We start from the raw sequence: 27,231 nt of genomic DNA, 5'->3' as shown, positions 1-27,231 counted from the left end.
ACTTCTGATGCAATTGCTCTCAGCTCTTCATTCAGGTTGTAGAGCCTTGGAAAGAGCTCTTTGCACTAAAGCTGCCTTACTGAGGATGTGCACTCTTGTGTTCTGCCCTTGCAGAAATGGATACTTGGGGGCTTTCATCTTGGCAGTATGGCACAAGCAGCTTTTTAATCGTAAGGGATACCTTAATTTACAGTAGAAAAAGACTTGAGTATGTCAGCCAAATGAGCTATACTCCTGTGCCTTTGCTGTTCGAGATCTCTTATAGGTCTTTGGCAAGTTCTCGTGCAAATGTGAAAGCCCTGTTCCAAGTCTTCTAAGGAATTGCCTGTTTGTAGACATTTGGAAGCTTTATGTAATCTAAGTGTTGGTAGGAAACCTCAGGCTGTCTGAAGAAGAAGTCTGGCATCCTCTCTTTTCCCAAAATGTCAGTTTAGGTCAGTAGTCTTTAAAATGGATTAAATGTAGAAATGGTGATTCTTCAAAGCAGCCATGTGGCCTTTAGAAGAAATGCTTACTGGTGAAATATAATCATCACAGAAGTTTGTGTTCACTTTCTTTTGTATTTTTTAATGAAAACCTCTGTTGGGCTGGACCATTATTCCTAGTGTTATATGAAGTTCACCTTGGTTCAAATTACTGATAGTGTTTTCAGCAGGAAGATACTGCATGGTGTATTTTAGTCGGTAATTCATTGGGGTTTTGTGAATCCTTTGTACCTTGGCGGCCTCGCAATATTATGAATTGGGGGGTTTTTTTGTGCACTGGTGATATTGTTACACTTTTTGAAACAATGTATCTGTAGAAAAGAAGTAACTACAAAACTTTATTGAACCACGTGAACAGTTTGGCAATGGAAGGCTGTGAGAACTGTAGTAGTAACCCCATACATGAAGGAACTGTAGGAGGCTGTTCCCAGCTTTAGGAAATTTTAAGTTAGGTTTTCATATCTGTCATTATGCTTTTCCCCCTTCTCAATAACAGACATACAGCTCTTTGTCAAAAAGTATTAAAATGGTGCGTGTTTGCTTTCTTTGGCTTGATTTCTTAGCAGAAGACATTTTGGAGCCCTTAGAGGCTTTAGTAGGAAAAAAATTTAAATGAAAAGGCTCTGCATGAAACAAATGTGAGACTGAAAGACAGATGAATCTCAGCCAGTTGAAGTTAACTTCATTAAAACTATGTGCTGTAGTTAAGAAACATTTGTGTTAAAAGGGCTTCAGTAATTGTGGAACTGTAAATACACTTTGTTAGTGAATGGACTTGAAACAAGATAGACTCATGCTCACTGTATCGATTGTCTCCAGACTCAAGAGAGTTCTATGTTCGCTTGTACAAAAACCAAAAAAGAATTCATAATAATCAATGCCCACAAGGGTTTTTTAAAAAAATTGAGTTCTATAGAAAATAAATTCATGACGGTTTCCTCTACTACTCTTGCTAGCCCTCATTAAGTGATTTCCAAAGTGCTGTATTTGTTGTGTAAAATGAACTAGGAATTTTTTGCCTTTCCTTATTCTCCTCTGGCCCTTTGTATGACATAAAGCTGCTCTGAGGTAATATTAGTCAGCAAAGCACCCCTTACGTTCTTTGGTACTTTGTTACCTTTTGATTTCCAGGTGGTAGTGAAATTCAAGGATTTTTCTTCAACATCTCAGCTAAAAAGTCTTTTTGTCATTCTGAGCAGCCTTAGAGATTAGCCTTGGGTATCAGAGCCTGAATCAGAGAATTTGCTACAGAATGCCTGTTTGCTTCCTTTTCCCCACAGTTAATGTCAATTAACTTTCGTCCCAAGAGATCCTTGCCCATGGAATTGCTGGGTTGCAATCCTGTGGTCTTGAATTGCAGCTGTTTTAACCTAATCCAGAGTTCAGGGAGGTAGGAGGACGTTGAGCTTTCCATGTCCTCTGAGAATGACTGGATTTTGTTGTTTGTTCCCCTGAATGGCACTTGAGGTTAGGGTTCCCTTCCGTACGATCAGTGCTCTGTTCTCGTTGGACCATTATAAATGGTTGTGCAAGCACTGTGGTTTCAATTCCTGTAGCAAATACCTTCCCTTGCAGCTCTCTTCAGCAGGGAGATTGAAAAATCCACTTTAATAAGGAATCTGAATGAAAACAAACGTGATAAATTATGAATATATATATGCCTTCAGAAAATATGTATCTGTGTCCATAACACTGTTCATTAGTCTCTCTATTTTCTGTGCGTCACCCAAGTGATAGTTCATACTGCCCTGTTTTTCACTTAATTTCTAGAAATTTCAGTTAGATTGTAGGATTTATTGTGTTGGTATAAGCATGATATTATATCAGAAAGTCTTTTCTCAAAAGGCTCATAGTCTGGAAGTCAGTTTATAGATGGATTAAATGGGGAGAGAGTACCAATGGGGCATGAATGAAGAGGTCTGGAGATAAAAGCACACTGCAAGATGTAGCCCAGCCTGCTTGTGACATCTCTGCCTGGGGTTCTGGTCCCAGACGTCTTACTGGCAATCATGGTTGTACCAGACAGTGATGAGAATAAGGAAGGCAACCCAGCCCTTGTTTAGCTGCTGACACTGAGTACTGATTATTTCAAGCAATAGGAAGGGGAAGCAATTTGTTTATATATTCATGAGTGTTAAATTAGAAGGAAAAAGAGGAAGGAGGGAGGAGGAAGATGGACTAAAATCAGCTGACCCTGCCACTTGGAGTCCTTATGGACTGGGACTGTGTTGAAGAGTGAGCAAAGGCAACCGTTCCAAACGTTCCTGCATTGCTGCTTTGCAGAGTAGCAGGTGTTACTCCTCTTTGTAGGGTGGTGTGTTGTTGGTGTGTGGGAGAAGAGTCTTAAGAAACCTGTTTCATTTCTTTTGACAGTGGTATATGCTTTCAAATGGAGAAGCAGGGAATGGAAATTATTTTTTGTAATACAAGTATTTGCATCTGTGTTGAAAATGTTTTTTTTGGAACATATGAATTAAATTGTTCTTTAAAATATAGGAGAAAGAACCAACACATTATAGTGAAGCTACTTTGACCTTCTGTCTTGCCCTAGTGAACTTTTAGAAGTAAAAGATAAAAATGTATTATCTAGAACATGTAAAAATGGTAATTGTGTAGTTTGTGGTGACAGGTGATGTGAATTGTTGTTAATAAAGTGTCTGTTTAGATTGTTCCAGAATGGAATTAAAGCAGTAATGAAAATTCTATATTATTGAAACTATTACATCACAGTATCTCACATCATTCTGTTTCGACATCAGAATGATACAAATCATTTGGATGATACAAATCAATTGCTTGTGTTCCTGCTTGTTCTCAGTAATTTCTGTAAAGTAAAATAATTAGTGTAATTTCCCCCATTCAAATGTAAAACTAGGATCGAGTTAAAGTAAAATGTAAACAGGTTATTAGGAAGTTATATTAAAAACTGAAATAAGACTAATGCTATCATGTTCATAAAATTAGCATAACTTCAAAACTCACCTGTTGAAACTGAACAAATGGGCCAGGGTCGCAAATGCATGTCCTTTCAATTATTTATGAAAACTGAGTGCCAAGAGAGAAAAGAAATACATGAGTGCTTTGAAAGATTACCATGGGAGCGTGAACATTGTGCATGAGTTGAAAGATGACTGCATGAGCTTCCATTTGAGTAGAAACCAACATTAATCGATTTGAGATGAGCCTAAAAAGTCAGGCATCTGTGTTCTCTCCGTTCATGGAACTGCTTGTCTTCCTTCACATCCAGGCTTTGGTCTTACCTAATGTATGCTGTCCAAACTTTGTACTAGGTATAGCACTATTATTTTTCCTGCTTTGTAATTTTCTTATTTACTGTGTCTTTGGTAAATGTTTATTAATTGAATTGATCTCCACATCATGTCTGTGAAGAACTAGTATTATTAATCTTTTATACCTGTGAAACTGTGTACAAAAGAATTGAGGCTAAACTTGTTGGAACTATGCTTTCAGTGTTAAGAATCAGCTTCAGACATTACTGACTACGTTTCTTGGAGCATGTAATATTCAATACATAATTCCAAAGGAATTTGTATGCTCAAGAGCAGCTTCAAATATTATGGTATGTGTGCTGGTGCTGTCATTTTCAGTCCACTTAAGAATTATTTTGTGCTTCCTCTTAGTACAGGAGTCCTGTATTTGTATACCTGATTAACAAGTCACCCCTCAAGGCTTGAGATGTGCTATACTAATAGTTGAAAACCTGGCACCACTTTCTTCCTTTTAAGTGCAGCTCACTCATAATTTCTGCTTGTCCCACCTCAGAGGGACATGCTCCTGTTCTCTCATGGGGTATGTAATTATACGCAGAGATCTGCTTAGCATCTCAGCCCTCAGAGACAGCACACTCACTTGTTGGATGGAAACTTTGTTCATGAACAATCTCTCTGGCATGTAGGAGGAATGTTTTAATGGAACAGGCAGAGTATTGGTGGGCTCTCTTGGGAAGAACTGTGTCTGCCAAATTTCTAACGTAGGCAGATAAAGTAAGGAATACAAGGTATTGTAAAGGTATTTTAAGATATTGTGCTGTTTTGTCCAGTTTATGCTGCTGTTTCTGTTCAAATGACTTTCTGAGTGCCTCAGGGACGATGACTTTTGGCACTGGAGGAAGTGGGGTGGACAAGTCAGTTCAGAGTGAATGTCAGTCACTGGGGCTGAACATGACAGAGTACATCTGTCAGTTTCCTTAAAGTAGGCTTTCTAGTGAATGCTTTTCTACTCTGCTTAGTCACTTGAATTGTTTTCTAAGCTGGTTAAAAATAACAGGAAGGCTTTGCCAGTCCAGATGCTGGGGGTGGGGGGGAGCAGGGGAAAAGGTTTGTTTGGGTTTAGTATTGTATTCTGAAATTTTTTTCAAAAACTCTGGTGGCTTGTGTTGAAACAACTGAACAGGTTTGCTGATACTAATGGTTTGCCTGGGTGACTTTGTCAAAGGCAGTTCAGCTTCAGTCAGAGGCATTTTAGGCTAAGTTACTGAATCATGAACTGCTGTGGCCCATGAGACTGATACAGGTTCCTTTTGCTGTTCTCTCACTCCCCTGTTTCCCTATATGCAGGTAATAAGTACCATAAGACAAATATGTTGAGCAGCCCAGTAAGATAATCTCCCAATGAATTCCTGTTTGTGAGGTTTCTCTGGTAGACAAGGTGTGTGCTTGCAGAAGTTTATAGTAACTGAGATGTTTTGGAGAATGGGGGGTTACTTGTTTGCAGATGCAGTTGCTGTTTTCTCAGGAAATGGACACAAAGCAGCTGAAATTCAGTTGATGAAAACATATCTAAGCTAGGATCTCTGCAGCTTTTCATGGTTTGCTCTTCCCCAAAGTTTTATTGGCGAAGTTGTGGCAATTAGCAGCATGATCTGTTTCTTAACTTGTATAGCAAAGCCAGTAAGTGATGCTAGCAGTACAAGTTACTTAAACTAAAGTAATTTTATCTAAGTTGGTCTAATTATATCCATCCTGTAGGATTTACCAGCGTAACTATATGAAACAATGATTCTTGCTTAAAAAAAAATCTTGTCTAACGTTGATCAAAGTGATTTTTACTTGAGCAGCTGCTGCTTCTTTGTTGCTCTCAAATGTTTTCCTAACTTAAGTAGGCAAGCTGGGAGCATCTATACTAGGTGACTCTAAATCACCCAATGCTGAAAGAACACCTTTGTGCTACATACAGGTACTTGAAACTGAAGAATACTTATTTGCTTGTTTTATGGGAGGTTTTTATTCAAGTTCATCAGTTGAAGTTCACAGATCAGCTTTTCAAACATGGAAATAAGAACATTTAGATTGTTAGAATCTGTTAATACATCAAGGTCTCTATGCACAGTATGTCAAATAGCTTTAGATAACTCAATAGTTTAAAACCTGAAGAGAATTTTCAAAACTTCTCAATCTCCAGCCAATTTTCTGAACATTTGGTTCCTGTTTTACAGAAGCAGACTTACAAAAAGTGCATATGAAAAGATGCTGTTCTAGACTATTTTAGTAGTCTTATGATACCTGGAAAGATAAAGAGACTCTTTACTGAGCTACTGAGATGGAAATCTGTCTGTATAGGAGGGCGTTATCAGAGAAATTGTTTTAAAAGTCACCCTTGCTGTCTCAGAGTTGGTAATTCAGATCATGAAGCACTGGAAATTTCCTTCCCTGGCCCCCGACAGATACCACTTTAAAAGTAAATAAGGCCTGACCCAAGGATAAACAAGTAGATTTTGCAAAGACTGAGAGCTCCATAAGATTCAGGGAAAATCCCAGTTAGAGAGACTAACAGACAGCACAATGTACATTCAAAGAAAGAATTAAATATGACCTTTGCAACATCTGCCCACTATGGCTGGGAACAGAATGTCATTATTATTATTACAAGTACCATGCTGAAGAAACAATTAGGTTTTATGTCTTTGTCACTGGTAGCATTGTTGTGATCTATTATTTATAGCTCATGTGTGTGCATTGGCTTGCTTGTTTGTTTATTTTTGTTTGGTGTCATCACTTTCCTTACATCCACTCCACTCAGTATCTTGTGAGAGAGGCTGTCCATTTCACCATGTAGCTTCTGCACTCGTCCTTCCTTGAGTTCATTTTGTTTGAGTATTGCTCTATTCCTCTCAGCCTATACTTAGACTTTGAGCAGCTGTACTTTTTAAGCTGCCTGGGCTAGTGTCCTGCTCTGTCTTCTCAAACTCATTTGTGTCCTGTGTCACCCACTGGATTGTGCTGCCTTGATGTTTGTATGGCCCCACAGTGAGGCAGACTAGGGAACTTGCTCAGTGAAACTATTTTTCTTGGCCAGTTTATTTTATTCTCAGATTAGCCCCTCCCTTCTGTGATTTAGTGCTCAGCTGTACCAGTGCTAGAATGAGAGAGGTCAGTAGGAGTGAGTGGGAGTTGCCAGTTAACCTATTATATGAAAAGCTGAGTAAGTACTTGAGCTTATCCTGGCCATTTATCCCACGCAGAGCTGAAGCTGCTGTCTGTTCCTAATTTACAGCTGATTGTTTATTAACCTACAAAGCCAAAAAGGTAATGGTAGGTCTTTCTTTCAGTCCAGAATGATCTGCATCTTTTGCTTCAGTCTCTGGTAGATAAGAAATTAAGCTTTCGGAGACAAAGGCATAACATTTTGTTGTCTTTCAGAAAAAAAAAAAAAAAATGCAGTCCCCATCATTTTAATCTAGATGTACGTTAAGTGAGATAGGTACTGCCTGCAGTTAGAGATTTTGGAGGGAATAAAAGCATCTGAGAGACAGTGTCCCTTTCAGAGTTTACTAATGTTAAATTGTGATGCATGTTGTATCAGAAAATAGTTAAACTTTTTTTAGGGAAACATTTTGAGAAAAGTATTTAGGAACAAAAAGTGAAACAACGTTTTAGAGTATTTGTTACTCTTAAATGTCTGTGCCAGCTTTGAAATCCCCTTTTTTCACAGGGAAATTTTTTGTTGTGAAATTTTTGTCAAACGACTTACAACAGTAGAAAAAAATTAATTTGGCTAGTAAAGTCCTGCTACCAAATACAAATCGCGCAAATTTTTTTGTGTTTTTAGGCCAGCAGTTATATACTTTATTTAGCAGTTAGGCATGCTTTGAATGAGCAGTTCTGTTTCAAAACAGAAATACGTGTCCAAAATCACATTCAGCATCTTTCTTTTCTCATATAGCGTTGTCCCATTGTTTTGTCATTCCATGATGTACAGGTTTGTAGATAATACTGGGGAGAGCATCAAGGCAGTAAAGCAAGTGAGCATTCCAGAGTTGTGATATATTGGAAGTATTTCAAGTGTTTCAGTCTGAAGAGGGGAAGAACTCAACCACAGGAATTAGTAACTCCTGGGTAAAACAATTGATTTCACAAATGGCTGGGTATTTCCCTTGCTTGCATACAGTACCCTTTCTGGTGTTGAGTTATTCTCAGTGCTGAACTCAGCCTTATGACTGGAATAAACCTTCTTTCAAAAAAAGACTCCTAGGGCCTTGCAAAATGTTAGAAACCCTTAAATTTAACTCATGAAAGTTTCATCTCTGTTAGCAGTCGGCAGGAAGTGAGGGATTTTTTTTTTTTTTAACTTCCATCTCCAGACTCATCGAACTTCAGTTTAAAAAACAAAACAAACCTGAGGACACACACACAAAAAAGAGAAACCTATCAAAACCCTCCACAACTCCACTTTAAAACTGAAAGGGGCTTCAGCTGCCATGATATGCTTCCATATCAAGTCTGTCTGTTATACTTGGTATATTCTCATCATCTTCCTGAAGTGGAACTGGGACTTCCAGGGCTCTCTGTGAGTCTCTCTAACTAGAAGGTTTGAAGGATAAGGAAGAATAAATAAAGGTTATGAATGAAAATTAATAAACAATGTAGATAAATGTCTTGTGTGTATTTTTCTTCCTCTCCATGAGAGAATATTTTTTTCTGGGTCTCAGCTAAAAAAAGCTCAGTTGGATTCAAGTCCAAAGACAGGGTAATGTAATTACCCAGTTGATGAGGCTCTGGATTTTAGCTGTGTGCTGAGCACTTAAAGATGTTAAAAATGCAGTGGGGTTAAAGCCCCCTAGAATTGTTTATAGTGTTCTTGCCTTTAGGAATGCAGTAGCTGAACTTGTCCGTATTTGGTCAAAGGACTGTATGTTCCGTGGGGAGCCTTGAACTCCACTTTTCAGTCGAAGGAATTGATACTAGAGAGAGATACAAGAAATTTGTAATCACAGGCTTGGTCTGAGAAGGTAAGCAACAGCAGCAACAAAACAGCTTATATGCGTGCTCTGTCAGATATATCAGTTTGGGATCTGGAGGCAGCGCTGTCTGAATAGAGAATGTAGTAAAGCTCTGGTGTTGCTTTTTTGGAAGAGAGTTGAGCCTTACAAAAGCATATGAGATCCTTTGAAGGCATCTGCGTGTGTATGACTGTTATGTATCTTGTTAGCACAGTAAAATGCTTTCTCCTGAATTGGGAAACAGCAGGTGGAGTTCTGTCATTTTTTGATTGCCTCTACAGAAACAGTGACCTGGTAAAATTAATTGGTAAAAATACTTACAGAGAGATTGGAAAGGGAAGGGAAAAACTGAACAGTATTTTTCTTCGTCAGGCAGTGTGGACTTCTGACTTTCATACAATATGAAGAGAAGTTACTTAATACTTTGTTCTGGTATGCATATGTGATCAGGCAGTTGAGGCTGAAATGTGGTTTGCAGATAAGTTTTAACCATATATAGATATATATATATATGTATGTATGTATATTTACCAGTCAACAAGGTAATAAAACAGCTTTTGGAGAGTCTTAATTTAAAAGAAAATAGGTTTGTAGATCTGAACTAGTTGTTGAAACTCAGGAAGGTGGAGAGTTCTCTGTGTCTGGACTGTGAAAGGGATTTTAAACAGTTGTCTGTCCCTCCTCTTTTCTTGAAGTAAAAAAATGTTATTCCTTGAATAAAGGAGTTTCCATACTGCTCAGGATGCATTACTAGATGATGTTTAGGTGCTAGAAATATGTCATGTAATGCCTGCTATTTCTTAATCTTAAAAGTGGTACTTTAGGGCAGAGTGAAAGTGACAGCACCTACTTACTTAGCAAAGGCAGCTTCATCTCCTTTTAATCCTTTTCTTTATGAGGTTCAGCAGTGAACTAGAAATACTTGAAATTCAAAATTTTTTTCTATATTTTTGTGTTCATGGTCTATATATGTCAATTTGTAATGTTTCTGTAGTTTATTCCCTAGGGAAAAAAATATTGTTAAGTAAAGAATGAGAGTAAAAAGTAAGTTTTTCCCTGTGTTGACATAGATGTTTATGTATTTATGTAACTGAATAGTAATACTGTACTTTTCTATTTATTTTTCTGGAGTAGGTGTTGTATATTGACTCTGATTGTTTTGTTTCTATGAGGCTTTCTTAAATGTCAGAGTATTTGTGGGCAAACAAATGAGGTTATGATATGAGCATCTAAGTAGCTGTTTGTACCACCTACTTTAACCTTACTTCTTCAAGGTTCCGCTCCACAAAATTCTCCTCTGACAAGGGTATTCTCCCTTTGAGGAGCTGTACAAGTTTGTGTGGCAGAAAGGTGTGTTCTGGGTGTAAATGTATCTTTCCCTTTTCATTTTTTTAGCTGGTCAAATACTCATGAACTTTATGGAATGGTTTGTGCCCTCCGCTCTCTGGAAGGAGAAGAAATAGGTGGTTATAATTTCTTTCTCTTCTGGCTGCCACTGGCAGTCGTGACTGATGGTGTTGAGATACATGTTGAAATGTGTTGTGTGCAGTATCTCTTTACAGCATCCTTGAGCTAAGGGACTCAAAATCTATTAGATGTTCCTATATCATACTGCAGGTACTGTGTCCAGATTCTGTGGTTTTACGCTGAGCCACAAAGGTATGTGAGAGATCTTGTTCTGCACAGCAGTGCTGACATCCAACCGAATTTGTAGAAGCAGTGCACCCTCATGCTTCTAAACTGCACATGCATACAAACACAACAGACATAATTTCATTCACTGTAATTAAGAGATCAGGAACTGTAAACCATCATTCTTGGAGTGCAGCCACCGAAAGTTTGATTTGTCAAGAATTCCTAGCTTTTTGTTCTGGATGACCGCGCCAGCCTCTTAAATGCTTTTTCTTTATGATTTTTATTTGTTCTGTAGTTAGTAAAATCTTCTCTGTGTGATGCCTCCATTTCAGTTGCATTCTGCCAGTTAGGGAGGACATTCTTCCATTTGGCCTGTTGGCCTCACTCTGAAAGAGGCACTTGTTCCTAGGTACTCATTTGCTATCACAGATTATGTTTTTCCTTTCAGTGAGGAAATGTTCAACCGGACTGATTCTCTTCCTGTGGTTAATATGTTTTGTCATATTATCTTCCTGATGTAATTATTGAAGATACTTAAGGATTCTGCCAAGCTTCACCTTGTTCTTGGAGTTCTAGAATTGTAGCATAGCCTGGAATTGATGACCTTGTTCTTTGATTTGATAGCAAACTTGAGCTCATTTCTTTAAAAAAGGGGGTTTTCTTGATAACCTGAGTTTTTTTGGGAAAGCAAAATCCAGACATTGTTTTCAAATAGTTTTCTTGCTTAGAGTTGTCTTAGTTTCTGCCCAAGATTTTAATGAAATTTGTGCCATACGCCAGTGTGAAACAGGTGATGTTACCTGTCAGTGTTCTCCCCTGGTTCTTCTGCTGGGCATCTTTGGCTCTCATGGGAGAATAGTTCCATTGTGAGTGGTCTGAAAACAAGGTCACCAAAGTTCAGATTTTGCTCCAGTGCAAATTCTCTTCTGTGTCATGTCTTTGGTTGTTGAAGTTCTTGTAACCTTAAGACCAAGAAATGTACCTCACACTTCTTATCTTCGTGTGAGAATACTGGAAAAGACAAAAATCAACCACCAGACTTTCAGGGCTGATTGGTTAAGGGGCACATATGTTAAGATGAAAATTCATCCTGAGGAATTCCATTTAGTGATGAATAGCTCTTGCTCTTGTAAATAATTTAAAATTTGGAGCTTTATTTTAGAATATTTTTATTGTTAGGGTACAGATCTCTGAATTTAATGCAGACAGTTGCTAGAGGATTGTTAGATGAAACATGTTTCCAGTTAGACACAAAAAAAAAATTGTGACACCATTAAGTTTATCAATTTGGAAATTACTTGGAATTGTTCATTTTGGGTTAAAAAAAGGTCTTTTTTTTCCTTATGGTGACATCAGAGTTTGAGGTCTTACAATTCTACACTTGATGTACAATTACACAAAAATGCAGCATTTTTATAAGATATGTTAAATGTTTGAAAGTAGGTATGGTGAAAGATGGTTGTAAGAGATTTAAAACCTTGATGTATATTACATCCTGTTTAATAGTAAATTTATGTTTATTTAGGTTCCTCTAAAGAAGGAGGAGCTGGAGCTGTGGATGAGGATGATTTTATTAAAGCATTTACAGATGTTCCTACTGTACAGGTAAGATGCTGTACATATTCATGCTTGTCTTCAGAAATATCTTATTTGCAATAATGTGTTAACCTGCTTTTAAAATTTACATAATTTCACAGTGTTCTGTGCAAGCATCATTACTTTTCCCTCTTTCTGACCTTTGAGTCTCCATAGAAAGCTCTTTATATTTTTTCAGTAGTTACCAAAAAAAGGTGCCACCTTTGCTTTACTGCCCTCCTAATTATTACCACATTGTGTTTTGGCTAAAATGCCTTATTGCTTTTCTCAAAACTTTTTCAGGAAACTAGTGAAAATAATTGGATGCTTTAATAAGAAAAAGGCATAATATAACATTTCCAAACATAACATTTGGAAAGCTTAGAGCTGCATTTTCAAAGCATAATCAAGTAATAATAATACATGCAAATAATTTAAAAAGCAGGAATTGTATTTTCAAATTTGCCTGAATTGTAGTGACATGTGTCTGGTATAGGTGTCCTTATTCTAGCAATACTTTTAAAAGTTAAAACTAGAGCTTATTTTCATACTAATGAACTTGTTGGATTCTGAGTTCTTAATTAAAAGATCAGATTTTAATTTCTATTCTTATAGTATGGGAATTGCATGTATTTGATACTTTCCCATAGTTGTGTCCTTTAATAAATGTGTAGCTTACAAGGGCTATTTTGAATAAGTTTTCTGTGAGCAGCTGAGGTGTGGAACACAACCAAAAACTCAGTAAGCCATAGTTCCCAAATGACAGAAGGATTTTGTAAGACTCCCTTTTCTTGATATATACTTTTGTTCTATTTTTATTTCCCAAGCATAGTTATTTGTTAGATCTGCTTCTGCAGGCAGCAATGCTGTCTGCTTTCATGAGGGAGCACTCAATCTCCATGATCCCTGTCACATCAAGGAAGTCTTTGTCTAACTCTGTAAGAGCTTTATGTATCTTCGCCTCTTCAGACTGTGTTAAGAATTCTTTGGTGGACAAAAACATGCAGCTCTTAATGTTGTTTATCCCTGTTGTGTTCAACAGTACCATATTCCACAGAACAGAGAACGTGATGCTTGTAGTTCAGTGCCTTAGTGTGTGCAGTCCCAAGCAGAGTTCTCTAATTACTCAGGCTGGTTGGTAACAGTGCAGGAACAAAATTGGGGTAACCACATGACATGGACCAACATGTGTTATTTTCTGTCTGACTGCTGAATGGCCTAGGAAGGTAGGTCATTCTCTAAATTCCAGGAGATAGAGAGAAAGACATTTGTCTTAACTAACCTCCCTCGAGGTGAGGAGGCGGGAGAGAAATGTGCAACTGACTCCAAAATTAGCTATTTGTTTCATGGATGAACATGCAAGGAAAAAAAAAAATTTAGTGTCTTTAAGAATAATAACTTCCTGTCCAACCTCATGCTTCTGGTTATGGACAATCTCTGATCTTTCAGAAAAAAAAGAAAGAAAGAAAAAAAAAAAAAAACAAAACCAGATTTTGCATTTTCCAACCATGTTAATTACTAAGGAAGTGGGAAGTTTCTCTGTTAGACTTCTGAAGAAAGAATGTTTATCGTCTGTAGTTTACCAAATTATCCTAAAAGCAAAGGACAGCATGAGGAGAGAGAGTTGTTTGGATGTTAGTGAGCCCATTCCTGTATTATGGGTTTGAGTAGTGGCTTCAATGAAAGTAAGAAAGGAAACTGTATGGAAAACGAGATTCAAATCTGGATCAAGATTAAGTGCATCTGAATTAATCAAATAAATTGAGGTTCCTTACAGTGTGGGTATATTTTAAGTCTCCAGTGGTAGATCTGACTTTGCAGTAAGCTGTTCATATGACTGCTTATCTTTTTTAAGGAATGTCATATTGTTCACTTGTACCTCATTTTTAATCCCCATATTGAAAATACTTTCCATCTGTATAATTACTATTCTTGTGTTTGAGCTTTTATTTTTTCTGTCTTTGATGTTGCAGTTGCTTTTAATGAGATGTGTGTATGTTGCCCTCTAATGGATAGCAGCAGTTTATGAAGAAGATGGGTGATTTTTAGATGTAGTCTGATGGATCTATGTGCTGAAAAGTACTGTAGTGACAGGATTGTGCCTTCGTATTCAGGATTACAACCCTACTGTTTTTACAACTTAAACTTTTGCTGAAACGGAAGAAAATTCTGTGTTTGGGTTGTTAGAAGTAACTCCCATTAGTAGCCAAAATTTGTTTGAAAACAAGCTCGGTTCTTTTTATAAAGTCTGATGTGGGAACTTGTGAGCAAAAAAATGCATTATGTCATTGGCTGAACACATAATTTCATCTTGGCCTCCTAAAAGTGTAATTAATTGAGGGCAGGGAGAAAAGGAATTATTAAAATATTGCCTTTTATTCCTGTGAAATTAAAATAGGTGTGTACAACCTTGAAAATACAGGATTTTTCAGGAGAATTATGGATTTCTTTTCATGCAGAATAAAATTATACCATTTATTAAATTCTACACTGCAATGCCAATTTGAATATTCCTCAGTCCTGTTTTATTTGTGCCAGGTAATTAAAGAAAAAAAATAATTTTTTTCTAGAAATGCTAATAGGGTGGACATTAACCTGTTGAACGGGTTGTTTCTGTGTTTTGTCTGGTGCCCAGCATGTTTTAGTCTTGCAGCAGTAATTATACTGCACAACATGGTCTCTCCATGACACAGAGGCTGACAACAAAAAAAGTCCTATTTTCAGGATTTGCTTAATGAAACAGCTTGCAAAAGGTTTTTGTACCTTGACCAGGGCTTCAGACAGATTTGAGTGTGCATTGAACAGTCCTCAGTTAGATGCCACCAAAAGGCATCACCCTCTTCCCTTCTGGTTGCATTTTACTTCTTTGTGATAAATTCATAGAGAAATGCTGAGTTTGCTAAGAAATTTTTGCCTCTCCTCCTGTAGGATGAGCTTTTTGTATATTAAAGCTCTGAACTGAGCAGGAGACAGGTCAAGGTGGGTAAAGAGAGATCCTGAGAAAGTTGAATCAAGGCGTGAATTCTGATGGCATGAAGTGTCACTGAAGCTGCATCTAGAGTTAATCGGTGACTAGTCCCTCATGCTTTCAAAGAAAAATAAAAATTTTCTTTCATAATGGAAATTAATTCTGATAAAAAAACCCCAGACACATGTAATACTTTTTTTTTAAGAGTGTGGTACTTACAGAATTAGTGTTATAATAAACTAGGATTGTGTAACAACTATTTATAGGCTAGCAGTATACACAAATGTATTAAACTGTGATTTTTTGGGGGGCAGTGGAGTAGAAAGTCTGTTACACTTGGACCCAATTTTTTTCATTAAGTCATTTGTTCGTTTTAAGTTAGTTATATATCAGATGCTTAGTGACTTCCAGTGAAAGAAACAGTAATCATGAGGAGTAGCTTTCTGGTTTTTGTGGATGCAGTCATGTCTCCTGAAGAGCAAAGCTGCTTCCACAGTGTATCCTGGAAGAGCTCACAGAGCTGCATGATAATAAAAATCTCAGGTTTTTTTCATAAAGTATATTCAGAAATTGTTTTCCACCTTTTAGTGAAGCTGGTCTAGGTGTACTAACTCATCTGTTTCTGAAAAGGTTCCTACCCTGTTTATTCTGGAAACCCAGTATGAAGGTGGTTTAGAGCTGTGATGTCTTTCACCTCCTCCATACTCCAGCATGAAATATGCACGCCTCCATAACCCTGTTCTATTAAAGTGTTGGAAAAAGATTAGATGTCAATAGAGTTAAGAACAGAAGAAAGACATTGCATGTTTTTGACAGTAGGATCAAAGATGCATATATATAAATGCTAGAACAGTGTGTTCAAGACACAGAGTTCTTAAGCAATTCATGCAAAGCGAGGTGTCCTAACCACTGGCCCTTGCTTCCTCTGTGTGTTCTTGCGCATACAAAAGTTATGTCTTGTACTTAAATAATGAGGGAGCATCAGGCCCTGCGATTTGGGTGCTGCATAAGTTATCATGCTGGTCCAGCTTTCACTATAGAAACCTCTGAGTTTCCTTGTAGTCCTGACCCATATCTGCCAGCCCTGTGTCTTGAAGGTGTCTCAGGTGGAGCCAGGTGCTTGTGTATGGGCCCAATGTGCTTGCGTTAAATTCTGACCCAAAAAACTGGAAATGTTTAGGTGAAAATACTTCTTTTGAAAAAAACCCCAAACCTTGGCTAGATTAAGTTTCTGTTTAGTAGTTTGCTTCATAATCTCTTAAGCTCATTCTCAGGCTGGAGAAAAAAAACCTTTATATTCTGTGTATGGAGTGGAAGCAGAAAAAAGCATGCTTTGACTTGTGTCCAAGAAAATAGAAGGGAAATCAGTTAATTTGACAATAATATTTTTCCATGAGTGGGGTTTTTATTCCTTTTTTCTTTAAAGTCTCATTAAAAAATTTAAAAATCTGTTGTTATACATGTGCAGTTCAGAAAAAGACATTAATTCATTTATAACCAAATACTGGCTGTTGCATAAGATTGTTCAGGTTTCAGTATTAGTGGTCTTCCTGTATAGTGAGAATTCTGACTAGAGGTGGCTCCTTATATTCATTTACTGACTGTATAAGTTAATGACTGTCTTAAAGTAGCAATGCATGAGAAGCTATGGAAGCCTTTTAATTTAATTTTTCAGGCAAATTTTCATTTTAGTGTTCTCACAGCCTGGTTAGTTCCTCAGAGAGTTCCAGATCCAAAGGAGTTGCAATGAGTTAAAATGTTGGTTGAGTTTTATTATAAGAGTGCATATGAAAATGAAACTGAGTTTCAGTAGTATTGCAGCAGATTATCTAAAACCTCTGCTTCTATTGAATTATTTATTTTTTTAAGTGGAGTTAATGAAATTGTAGATATGATTAGTTCATCACAAAGGTGAAGGGTAAAATCTTTTGATGGGCTAAAAGGAAAGGAAAATGTTGAAAGGAAAATGTGGCTTCTCAGCTATTTTTTTAATGAATATTTGTTACTGAGTGCTATCCTTACAGATTGGTCCTAAAATTCCCCTTTATAACTCTTAAACAGATCTCTGGAACTCAGGGGTAAGATTTCTGGGATTAGAATTGTATTTTCAACCTTCTTGAGCTATTTTTCTTCATCACATTACCTGTGATATTAACAATATGAAGTTCCTGATTTTTTTTTTAATTATTTTTAATACTTCAGATCTATTCTAGTCGAGAACTTGAAGAAACGTTGAACAAAATCAGGGAAATTCTCTCAGATGACAAACATGATTGGGATCAGCGAACTAATGCGGTAAACTTCTTATCTGGTTTCAGGCTTGGGTGGTTGTATTTCATAAAGCACAGACAGACATTTTAAAATGTTTTTTTTCCTAAAGTCATTACACTCCAGATAATGAAAGAAATTTTCATTTTAATTTTTACACCTTGAGTTTCTGTGTACCAAGTAAGTTACCAGCATTTTTGCTGACATTTAAGATGAAGCTTTCCAAAAAGCCATCATATATGTTTAAGTTTGGCATTTATGCAAAACTATATATCCTACAGCTTAGCTGCTAGCATTAGTACCTCTTGTGTGCAGCTACGAGAAGTTCCACTTACAGGATTAAAATGTTTGGGTATATGTACCAGTTTCATTTTTTAATAAGGTTTATGGCATCTTAATGTTTATAAACAGGTATGTGAACAGAACTGTGTGTTCTTGTATTTGTATTCTGGATTCTGAGATTTTTTTTTTTTTTTTTCTTTTAGTTCTAGAGCTTAATATAATTTTTAACAGTTTTTTTAAGTTACTGCCATATATTTTGAAAAATTTGCTTTTAAGACGTGCCTGCATTTGTTTTTGCATGGTGAAGCTGTTCCTTTTTTTTATTATTTTGAAATGCGTCTTGTCAGTGTCCTAAACGAAATGCGTTAATTCTTGTAGCTGAAGAAGGTTCGGTCCTTGCTTGTTGCTGGAGCTGCACAGTACGATGGGTTCTTCCAGCATTTACGGCTGTTGGATGGTGCTTTCAAGCTGTCAGCCAAGGATCTCAGATCCCAGGTGGTTAGAGAAGCCTGCATTACTGTAGCGTAAGTACCGTTCGTGTGCCTTGGAGCACCTTGCTAGATGGTAGTGTGGGGTCGGCTTAGAGGTGCTTTATCACTGTTCCAGGAGAGATTATCTTGTGGGACTGCTGTACACTGTGACTGATGAAGAGTCAAGTCAGCATCCAAAGCCAGAGAGGAAAAGAAATGCTTAAAGGAATTTGTTCTCTTAGGGGATACACATAGTTAATAATCCTGTAACAGACTGTATGGGAATAACCAGTTACCATCACTGCAAAGTCATCATTAGTGCAGCTTAATACAAACTGCTGTGAATAATATTGGGTCTTATCTTGGGATCACTTATGCTTGGATGATTGGCAGAGCACTTCACTGGGACTGCTTGTGAAGACGACCTGAACAGCACTGTGGTGGTTTGAACATAGAGCATTTTGGTGGGGTAATACTTCTCGTGGAACCATGGAATGGGTTTGGGTTGGAAGAGACCCTAAAGATCATCTAGTTCCAACCCCCTTGGCAGTGCAGGGACACCTTGCACAGGACCAGGTTGCTCAAAGTCCCATCCAGCCTAGCCTTGAACACTTACAGGGCTGTCTCTCTGGGCAAGAGACAGACTGTGATAATTTTAGAGGCCATGGCTAAACCGAAATGAGATCTTCACCGTTAGCATGTCATGGACTCCTTTAAATTCAAGGGCAGAGGGGAAAACCTGAGTAGTCTTTCCCATTTCCACGTTTTCCATTACTTTTTTATTCTATGGAAAGACATTACTGTAACCACTGATTTTCAGTGGCCATCTGAAACAGGAACCACCGCAGAGTTCACTCTTGCTATACTGGTCTCCTGTTTGAACAGATCAAGGGGAAATGTGGAAGCATGTGGAAGTCCTTTCCAATGAAACTGAGACTCTGAGAAAATCATAGTAACCTTTCCTAACATGAAGTTAGGAGCAGTGTAAAAGTGCTCTGCAAATGCTGTCCAAGCCTAACAACCTGGAATTTTCCTTGATCACTAAAACTTTGACGTATTTGATGTGTCATTTGCTGCTGGCTACAAATTCTTTTTATATAGTCTTTCTGCATGAAAGAAGCATTTGTTGTCACCAATGGACAACAATTTCTGTGTGTGGCATGTGTTTTTATATTTGTTAAAACTGAAAACAAAACTTTAACAAACCAGGGAGTCAAATTTTATGATTGGTTGAATGTGGTGAGTTTAATAATTTTGTCTGCCTTCTAAAGAAAAAATACCCCTCAATTTATTTAAAATTTTAGATTCATACATCTGAAAGTGTGTATAAAAGCAGAAATGCAATGGTACTTTATGTGGACATGAATATTTAGGCTTTCCATTTGTAGTATTTGTTTTTCATTATGAAATAAAGTTATTCATGTTTGCCTTCTTAGCATGCCTGGAAATCGTGAAATTGAGAAATTCTGTTGTTTGAAAAGATGAATCTTTAAAATCCACAATGAACTTCATTATTTTAAGACTAAGAAATTAATTTATGTTTTCTCTAAACAGCCACCTTTCAACTGTTCTGGGAAACAAGTTTGACCATGGCGCTGAAGCAATTGTGCCTACTCTTTTTAACCTGGTTCCCAACAGCGCCAAAGTGATGGCAACCTCTGGGTGTGCAGCCATCAGATTCATTATTCGGGTAGGTGTTCCTCTCTTGCTTTACCTGCTAGGAATTTTCAGGTGGTGGCTCTTGGCAGAGATAGCAGCTATACTGAACTACAGGTTTTTAACTCATTCTTTAACAGAGGGGTAATGCTTCTCATGGGTGGACAAATACTGTATATCATTGAAACTAATTGGCAGCATTGTCATAGTAAAGTTGGAAGAATAGGTATGAAAAACAAGTCTGTTTTCACATTTTGGGTTTTTTTTTGTGATGAGTTAATTGAAAAAAGGCCAAGTGTGTTTCAAAGAATAACTGCTTTCAACTGCCTCCTTGGAAAAGACAAAGTTAAGCTAGTAGCTAAGAAACTAGTGAGAATTTGAATAGTGCAAACAACAAAACAAAGGTATTTCTTTCTACATATACACTCCCCACAAAAAAGGCTTGGAACCATCGAGTTAATGATAAAATGTCAAAGAGACTACACATACCTGGATAAGTTCAGAAGGCACAAGTTCTTAAAAGAAAAATCCAATAGAGACTTGAATTTTTTAACAGTAACTTTTTAAGCTGAGTCCTTAAAGCTTATGGAACAGAGGAGTGCCCTATCTTAGCTGTTTTCTATTGAATATTCTTTGAGCATCTTCTACTGACTGGTGTCTCAGACAAGATATTTAGAGTTTTGTGACTTGTACTAATATTTTTGTGTTTCACATGAAGTAGTAGGTTGCCTGTAGTTTCTGCTAGAAAGTTGTGGTATTCTTAATGCCAAGCACTTAGTGCAATTTAGCATGATCTCATCAGTGGTTTTAATTTTGTAAATTGTTGGAAAAACTCAGAGGCTTCATCACTTACACCTTTTGTTCAGTATACATCTTCAGCATGGTTCGGAATGTGTACTTGCTCTGTCTGTCTGTCCCTCTGTGAATGTGCCTTGAGACCTCGGCATGCATGACCTTTGCATCAGCACTTGGGCTAAGACAAAATCCCTTGGCATTTTTCCCCAGACTCTTACACTGCACTGGGAGATGGCAGACTTGAGAGTGAGGGAAGGAATACACCACACACAGGATAATTAAAGTTCTACGAGAACAATACCATTTGCAGTAGTGTAAGACAAACTCAGGGATGTAAGAAACTAAAAACAATCACCAATTACATTAAATTGGCTTTATTGGTTCTGTTCATTTGAAGACAAGCTTACACATCAGCTATAGTTGCCCTGATTTTATTTAAACTTCTGTTCTTCTTATCTGTGATTTAGCATAGTGGATTTGAAGCATAAAAACAAGAAAAATCCTATCCACAGTGTTCAAATATCCAGCCAATAAATGGCATATGTGAGGTGTTTTGGCAGAAAATTCAGGTTTCAGAATAAAATATCAGAAAGAAGTGCGGCCCCACGCCCCTTTGGACTAAATGAGTATTGGTTAGGTAGTCTTTGATCAATTGAATATTTAGAACCCAAGCTATTCAAAAACTCCCACCAGCATCCAGTGACAGCCAATTCAGTTTCTGGTGCTTTACTGTGCAATTGCTGTAGAGTGAGTAAGCATAAAAACAGGGAGGCTTTATTATACCAGTGATCTTGAAGAGCTTCATCTCCTCTTTGTGCCTTCATTGGATTTCATATTTCTTCTCCAGGAAGTTCTTACACTGCAGTCTGATTTCGCTTTCTTGACTCTTAGTACATCATGAAGCCAATTTAAAAAAAACATGAAGGGGAGGCCAATGAAAAAAAGGGAATCATGGAGAGATGGTATGGTGGCAGAAATCTTTTTCAGAAGGAGATGGGATTCAGGTTTATCAACTCATCTTCAAGGTGGTTTGCGTGGAAGCACATACCATTACATCCTCAAAGGAGTAGCAGATGAAGTGCGGAGTGAAAGCCAGCCTGAGGCTTTGATTCCTTTGCAAAATACTTTCTAAAAATTACAACATTGATAGCTCCAAAGACTTTGAATGTAGAGGTTTCTCCCTCTGTAAAAATCTTTATTTTTACCCCTGGTTTGCCCATTGTCCCTTTGTGGAAGTCATATGCCTCTTTTCAATTTGCAATCTATGCAGAACAGAAACAAACCCCTAAAACTGTGTTTAAAAGTATATCAGGACAAACAAATATAATGTTAGCCTCTTCCAGAATTTCTGATTAATTGCTTCCTAATTCTAAAATGGGCAGTGCTCTGTGAGCTGATGATTATCTCTGCTATTTTTTTTTTTTTTGTGATTTGTGTGTTTATATCCTGCAGCTGTGATACATGAGAGAGTAAGAATTCCTCAGTAATGTACTTCCTAAGATCTTGGATTTTTCTTTTAATTAGCCTGCTGTTTCATGCTGTATTGGGGACGGTTTACTGTAGGTATTTAATCATAAATGACTAAAGAAATTATCTGAAAATAGATTTGTTGAACCACATTACTCTTACTTGGAATTAAAATGGTAATGCTTGGTGTCTACAAGTAGTTAAGAAAAGCTGAAGTAAGGCAGCTTTAATTCTGAATTTTGTAATGCATTTGGATTTAATGTAGTTTATCTTATGCATAGTTTAATAGTTTTCTTCTCCTGTCAGGTGTTTCCCTATAGATTATATATATAAGCTTGCTTATATGTCAGTGCTTTTATTACTTTATTGACGTATTTTGCATTAAAGGAAGCCTGGCCCTTGTTGCACTTATCATACTGATCCTTGCAAGAATGCCCATATTTTCATATTTATTGATTCACTTTTTGCTCTATCACCCTGACTTAAGACATCTACATCTGTTTGGTTTTTTTTTTCCTGTGGCAAAACTAAAATAGCATCAGCTTTCAGCTCTTTTGAGAAGACAGCTACATTTGAACTTCTTATATTACTTTTGACAGCAAAGAATTACATGTCATGATGTGATTGTTGATGGCACTGGAAGTAGTTTTTGCTTGACCTTTTGGAAGAAAATAGCTTTAATCAATTGACATGCTAACAACAGTCTCTCATTTAATAGTAATCTATGATTTCGTTTTGGTAAGCATTTTAAATTACTGCAGTTTTTATTATGTTGTCAATTCTGTTTGAATTAATTAGTACAGTACGAATTCAGAATTCAGGAATGTGTTTCTCATTAACTGCTTTGTCTTTTTTTTATCAGCATACTCATGTGCCACGACTCATACCTTTAATAACAAGCAACTGTACCTCAAAATCAGTTGCAGTTAGAAGGTGAGTGCATTATAAATGAAGATGAGTAAAGCTGTCGCTTTTTAAAATATGATTATCGTATGTAGAAAATTAACCAATTAGAAGACTTATGGCCATAAACTCTGAACACCCAAAACTGTTACCCAGTAAACTGCAAAAATTAATTTCAGTCTTGAGACAGTGGCAGCTACCTTCGGACATGGAGGAGCATCCATGTGTTGTTGTGTTCAGCAATTCAGCTACATCTCGAGCATGTTGCTTTCTTTGAGAACATAATGCTTGAGCACTTGGATCAGCTCTTGAGAAAATTAAGTGGTCTTTGACAGTGTCATTTCCTGCACCGAATCACACAAAAGCAGTTAATGCTGTTTATGGACCTACGCTAGTCCTGAAAGAGATGTCACTGTGTGTATGCAGGAAACAACTTGAGCATCTGCATCACTTTCTTTGTGTCTCAGCTGCTTTTGCATCCAAAGCGTTACCTCAACCCAGATTGTAGTGACCTGCCACAACTTGCAGTTTGACTGCAAAACCATTCACAGGGCTTCAGTGCCTCCACATGCTGTGGCTTTACTGAGGAACGTTAGACTGTAGGTGGCTTTGGTACTGCAGTTCACAATCCAGTGAGAATCAGTGAAGGCATTGTCTCCATACTGCTTTCATTCTTTTGGAAAGACAGTGAAACACTGGATTGGTTGTAATAGGGAAAAGCATTTCAGGGTTCCTTGCCATGCCTTGTGTGTGTCCAAAGGATTTGGGCAGAATAAAATCCAAATTTGTCTCTCCAGAACAGGTAAAAAACTGCTGAATAACCAGAAAAAGTGATAGTTTCAGGCTGTCAAGTTCACTACATGTTTGAAAATTGTTATCTCCGCCTCCCTAATCTGTGTCATTTTGATTTGTCATCCAGATCTAGCTTTAGACATAGTTTTAACAGTATGCCTTTTGCTAATGGCAGTATACTAAATTGTCAAGATTCCCAAATTAATAATGAATACAGTTACATAACTTCATTAATACAGTGCCAGAAAATCTTTAGCAGTGCTTTCTATATGCAGAGCCCTCTGCTAATGGTCTTGTATTTCCCTTTATGCTACATACTCAGTGGTGACAGATGAAAGGAAGGAAATAGTGTTTGGGACGGAAGTTGTGTCTTCAATATTTGATTTTTTTTATATTAGACTTCTATACTCTCTAAAATTTTTTTACTTCTTTAATTTAGGTTTGTTATTTTGGAACTAACACAGTTAACACAGGGTATGTGTAGTAATGTGACTTGAACAGTACATCGTTAATTGAACCACATCTATTATTTTGAAGTTTAAGATTAGTTAGCCTGCATGTTTGCTTAATATACAGTATATTTTAACTTTCTAATAAGGTGACCAATGCCCTTATTTGACAAATAAATGCACTTTTATTTCATGTATTTCCCTCAGGGGAAAAGAGTTAAGTTAGTGTTTATTCCACAAGCACATTAGAGAAATGAGTAATTATAACTTTGGTTCTGTGTTTCTAGGCGCTCCTTTGAATTTTTAGACCTGTTACTACAAGAGTGGCAAACACATTCACTGGAAAGGTATGGGCCAGTATACTTTTTCCCCTAAAATAAACTGCTAACATAATTTGAGACAGAAATATTGTTGTTGAATCCTTTAATTGGATTATGTTGTTCAGTGTTGGCCTGCCTTTCTGGCATAGACAGCCTTTCTAGCATAGCAGGTCATGCAGCTCATGCAGGTGCCAGGGGGAAGGAGAGCTGAATGTTCCAGCCTTGGCTTTCTGTGGCCTCCTCTTCTTACCCTCTGCCTCTCCTATCCTGCATGTGAGCAATATATATACAGAAGCATCTGTCTTTTCTCCTGGAACGAGGATATTTGTGTGTTTGCAATGAAAGAGGGCAAATGGGCTTAGGCTGGGAGGACTTTTTGTGGTAATGACTAAGGGCACACTGTGGCTCCTCCAGATAGATGGGAAAATAGTACGTGCATCAGTTCTGCAGGATGGTCGCTGTAAACACAGGGTAAGGGCAAAGAGACTAAAGGGCATCCAGAAAAGGCTTGGAAGAATTCGTCCAGCTCCACAGTCACATTTCTGTCCCCCAGGGTGCTCCTGAGAGAGGGAGTAATGGGGAAATCACTTCATTTATGCCAAAGTGTCTAAAAAAACCCACAAAACCCACCACCTCTTCCCCAACCCCCAAATAACAAACCTCCTGCCCAAAACTTACCTTGAATTAAAACTTGTTTATCTTCACAAGTTTGTGTTCTGATGGGTACTTTGCATTTCATTGAACTTGTGTTCAGGTTTAGAACTTGTATCCCAAAAGCTTTCAGAGCTGAAAGAAAACTTACTTAAGAAGTCTTAATTTTTCCCCTTTTCTTACTATTAATATAAGGGTGGAAATATTTTTTCACTTCATAAAAGGCAAGTGTCTTAAAAAGGGTATTTTTAAATAGCTTTTTAAGTGTGATAGGTGGACGTATGTCAGAAAAGTAGATTAAAATCCTTTTAGGTTGAAGGAGTAAGCTGACCTAAACCTTTATAGAAGGTACAGTTATGCCATCAGTTTGCTTAAGTGTTTGTTTACTGCATACTTTGGAAAGAACTAGCATTGCAGCAGTTTTTTACTTGGTGAAATGTTAACTGAAGTGTAAAGCTACTGCTTAGAATTTGGAGTAGCAAAATTGCATGAAGAATGTCTTTCTTCTAGGCATGCAGCTGTCTTGGTTGAAACAATCAAGAAGGGCATTCATGATGCTGATGCAGAAGCAAGAGTGGAGGCAAGAAAGTGAGTTTTGATTAATTTTGCTCTGAAAAGTTGCATGTGCTAAATGAGTGATAGAAAGCTCTAATCCAAGGTGAGCTGCTATCCATGGCTAAAGAGGAGGACACAAGTTTGTTTGAAAACTGATGTTTCTGTCCTGAGTTACTTCCTGGTTTCTTTTGCAAAAGACGTTCTCAAAGCTGAGTCAGTCAATACAGTTGTGCAGCATTCGAGATTCCACTGAAAGAAGAGTTACAAAGATTGATATTGCTGCATAATTGTTCTCCTCCCATTAATTAAGTCTTTAAGCAAATGCAGCACTTTGACTAGTGGGAAGGCCAGAAAACAATTCCTTTTGCTTCCCCACACAACTGATAAGTGAATGTGAGACATGCAGAGGATAGATTTAAGTTATTTTGAAAAGATTAATTCAGTCAGTGTAGCTGGTTTCTTTCATGACTTGATGAGCATTGTTGTGTGTTTCACATACTCTGTTCCTTTCACTCCCATCCATGGTTCATTCTGTAATCTTTACTTCCTGACTCCACCTTTAAAGAAAATACTCAGTATTTACATGTGGTTATTCTTTTTTGCAGGGCTTATCTGGGTCTTAGAAATCACTTTCCTAGTGAAGCTGAGACTCTGTACAATTCTCTGGAGCCACCCTATCAAAGAAGCCTTCAGACCTACTTGAAGAATTCTGGCAGTATAGCATCTCTTCCTCAGTCAGACAGGTCATCCTCTAGCTCGCAGGAGAGCCTCAAGTAAGGGCCACTTAACTGTTTCTGAGCCAAGAAACAAATGCAGTTTCTCAGAAGCAGATTATCCAGATTCCTCTTGAATACAGAAAAGCTGCAGTTTTATTTTGTGACTTCTAATTTTTGTAATAAAAATTTCTTCTATGGTGTTTTGCTATATGACAGCGTTACCCGAGCAAGGTGAAAAGTCCAGGCAGTCTTTAACTGGATTTTGGCACACTGTATTCATACATTCATTCCTTAACAGCTGATATAAACACCACAGCATCTTCAAGGTTCATATTGATGTCCAGCATTCTGAGGTTCCAAATAGATCTAGGAAAGCTGTAATGGTGTTGTTCCTTTATCATCTCTTCTCACTGGCAAGCATGAAAAAGGAACATCAACAACGAGATTCATTCAGAGTGGAGATTGGTTTGGGTTTTTTCTCCCTGTCTCCACAGTACTGAATATATATTAGCAGTTTCTTGCAGTTCTGCCAGTTACTACAGGGTGGGTCTGAGCTGCAGTCAGTGATATATTAAAACTCACAGAGAATCTTGAGCTGAATAAATTAAAGTTTTCTTAGGTAACAGTAGCAAAAGAAATCTACTGGCTTTTCAGCAGAAATGTGAAGTAATAGTATGTGGTGATTTTTGCCTTTAAATGCTAGAAAACTTCCTCAAAGTATTTCAACCTTTTAATATTTCAGATATTCATTGCCAAAACCAGAGAGCTTGTCTGCTCACTTTTGACTTGAAAGCAAGGTTTACCTTATTTTTCCTATGATATTGTAATTATAAAAAATTGTTTAAAAAATAATTGTCTGTGATGCAAACCATTGCCAGCACTTAATTTTCCATAAATGTTTATTCAAAGATTAAATATTCTTGTTTAAATTTATCTGTGTTCCCCATATGAAAATAAAAGTGCTGTTAATGAGTTGCTGTTAATATACTGCTAAAAACTAAATTA

At 37.3% G+C, this 27,231-nt stretch overlaps 1 protein-coding gene across 45 annotated transcripts in view; it reads left to right on the top strand.

Annotated features, from left to right (window-relative positions):
• The window catches only part of CLASP2 (cytoplasmic linker associated protein 2), a 144,452-nt gene that overhangs the window by 61,724 nt on the left and 55,497 nt on the right, over positions 1-27,231 (top strand). For all 45 annotated transcript variants that reach the window (XM_058423275.1, XM_040078589.2, XM_058423242.1 and 42 more), the window contains 8 exons: positions 11,885-11,964; positions 17,105-17,197; positions 17,831-17,976; positions 19,477-19,612; positions 22,703-22,773; positions 24,272-24,331; positions 25,466-25,543; positions 26,116-26,283. In XM_058423275.1, coding sequence (XP_058279258.1) covers positions 11,885-11,964; positions 17,105-17,197; positions 17,831-17,976; positions 19,477-19,612; positions 22,703-22,773; positions 24,272-24,331; positions 25,466-25,543; positions 26,116-26,283 — 832 coding nt within the window. The remainder of the gene's footprint in view (positions 1-11,884; positions 11,965-17,104; positions 17,198-17,830; positions 17,977-19,476; positions 19,613-22,702; positions 22,774-24,271; positions 24,332-25,465; positions 25,544-26,115; positions 26,284-27,231) is intronic.

This window comes from Hirundo rustica, chromosome 1, assembly GCF_015227805.2.
Source record: "Hirundo rustica isolate bHirRus1 chromosome 1, bHirRus1.pri.v3, whole genome shotgun sequence".
Taxonomy (NCBI): domain Eukaryota; kingdom Metazoa; phylum Chordata; class Aves; order Passeriformes; family Hirundinidae; genus Hirundo; species Hirundo rustica.
Note: the sequence above shows the minus strand (reverse complement) of the source record. Positions and strands in the feature narration are given on the sequence as shown.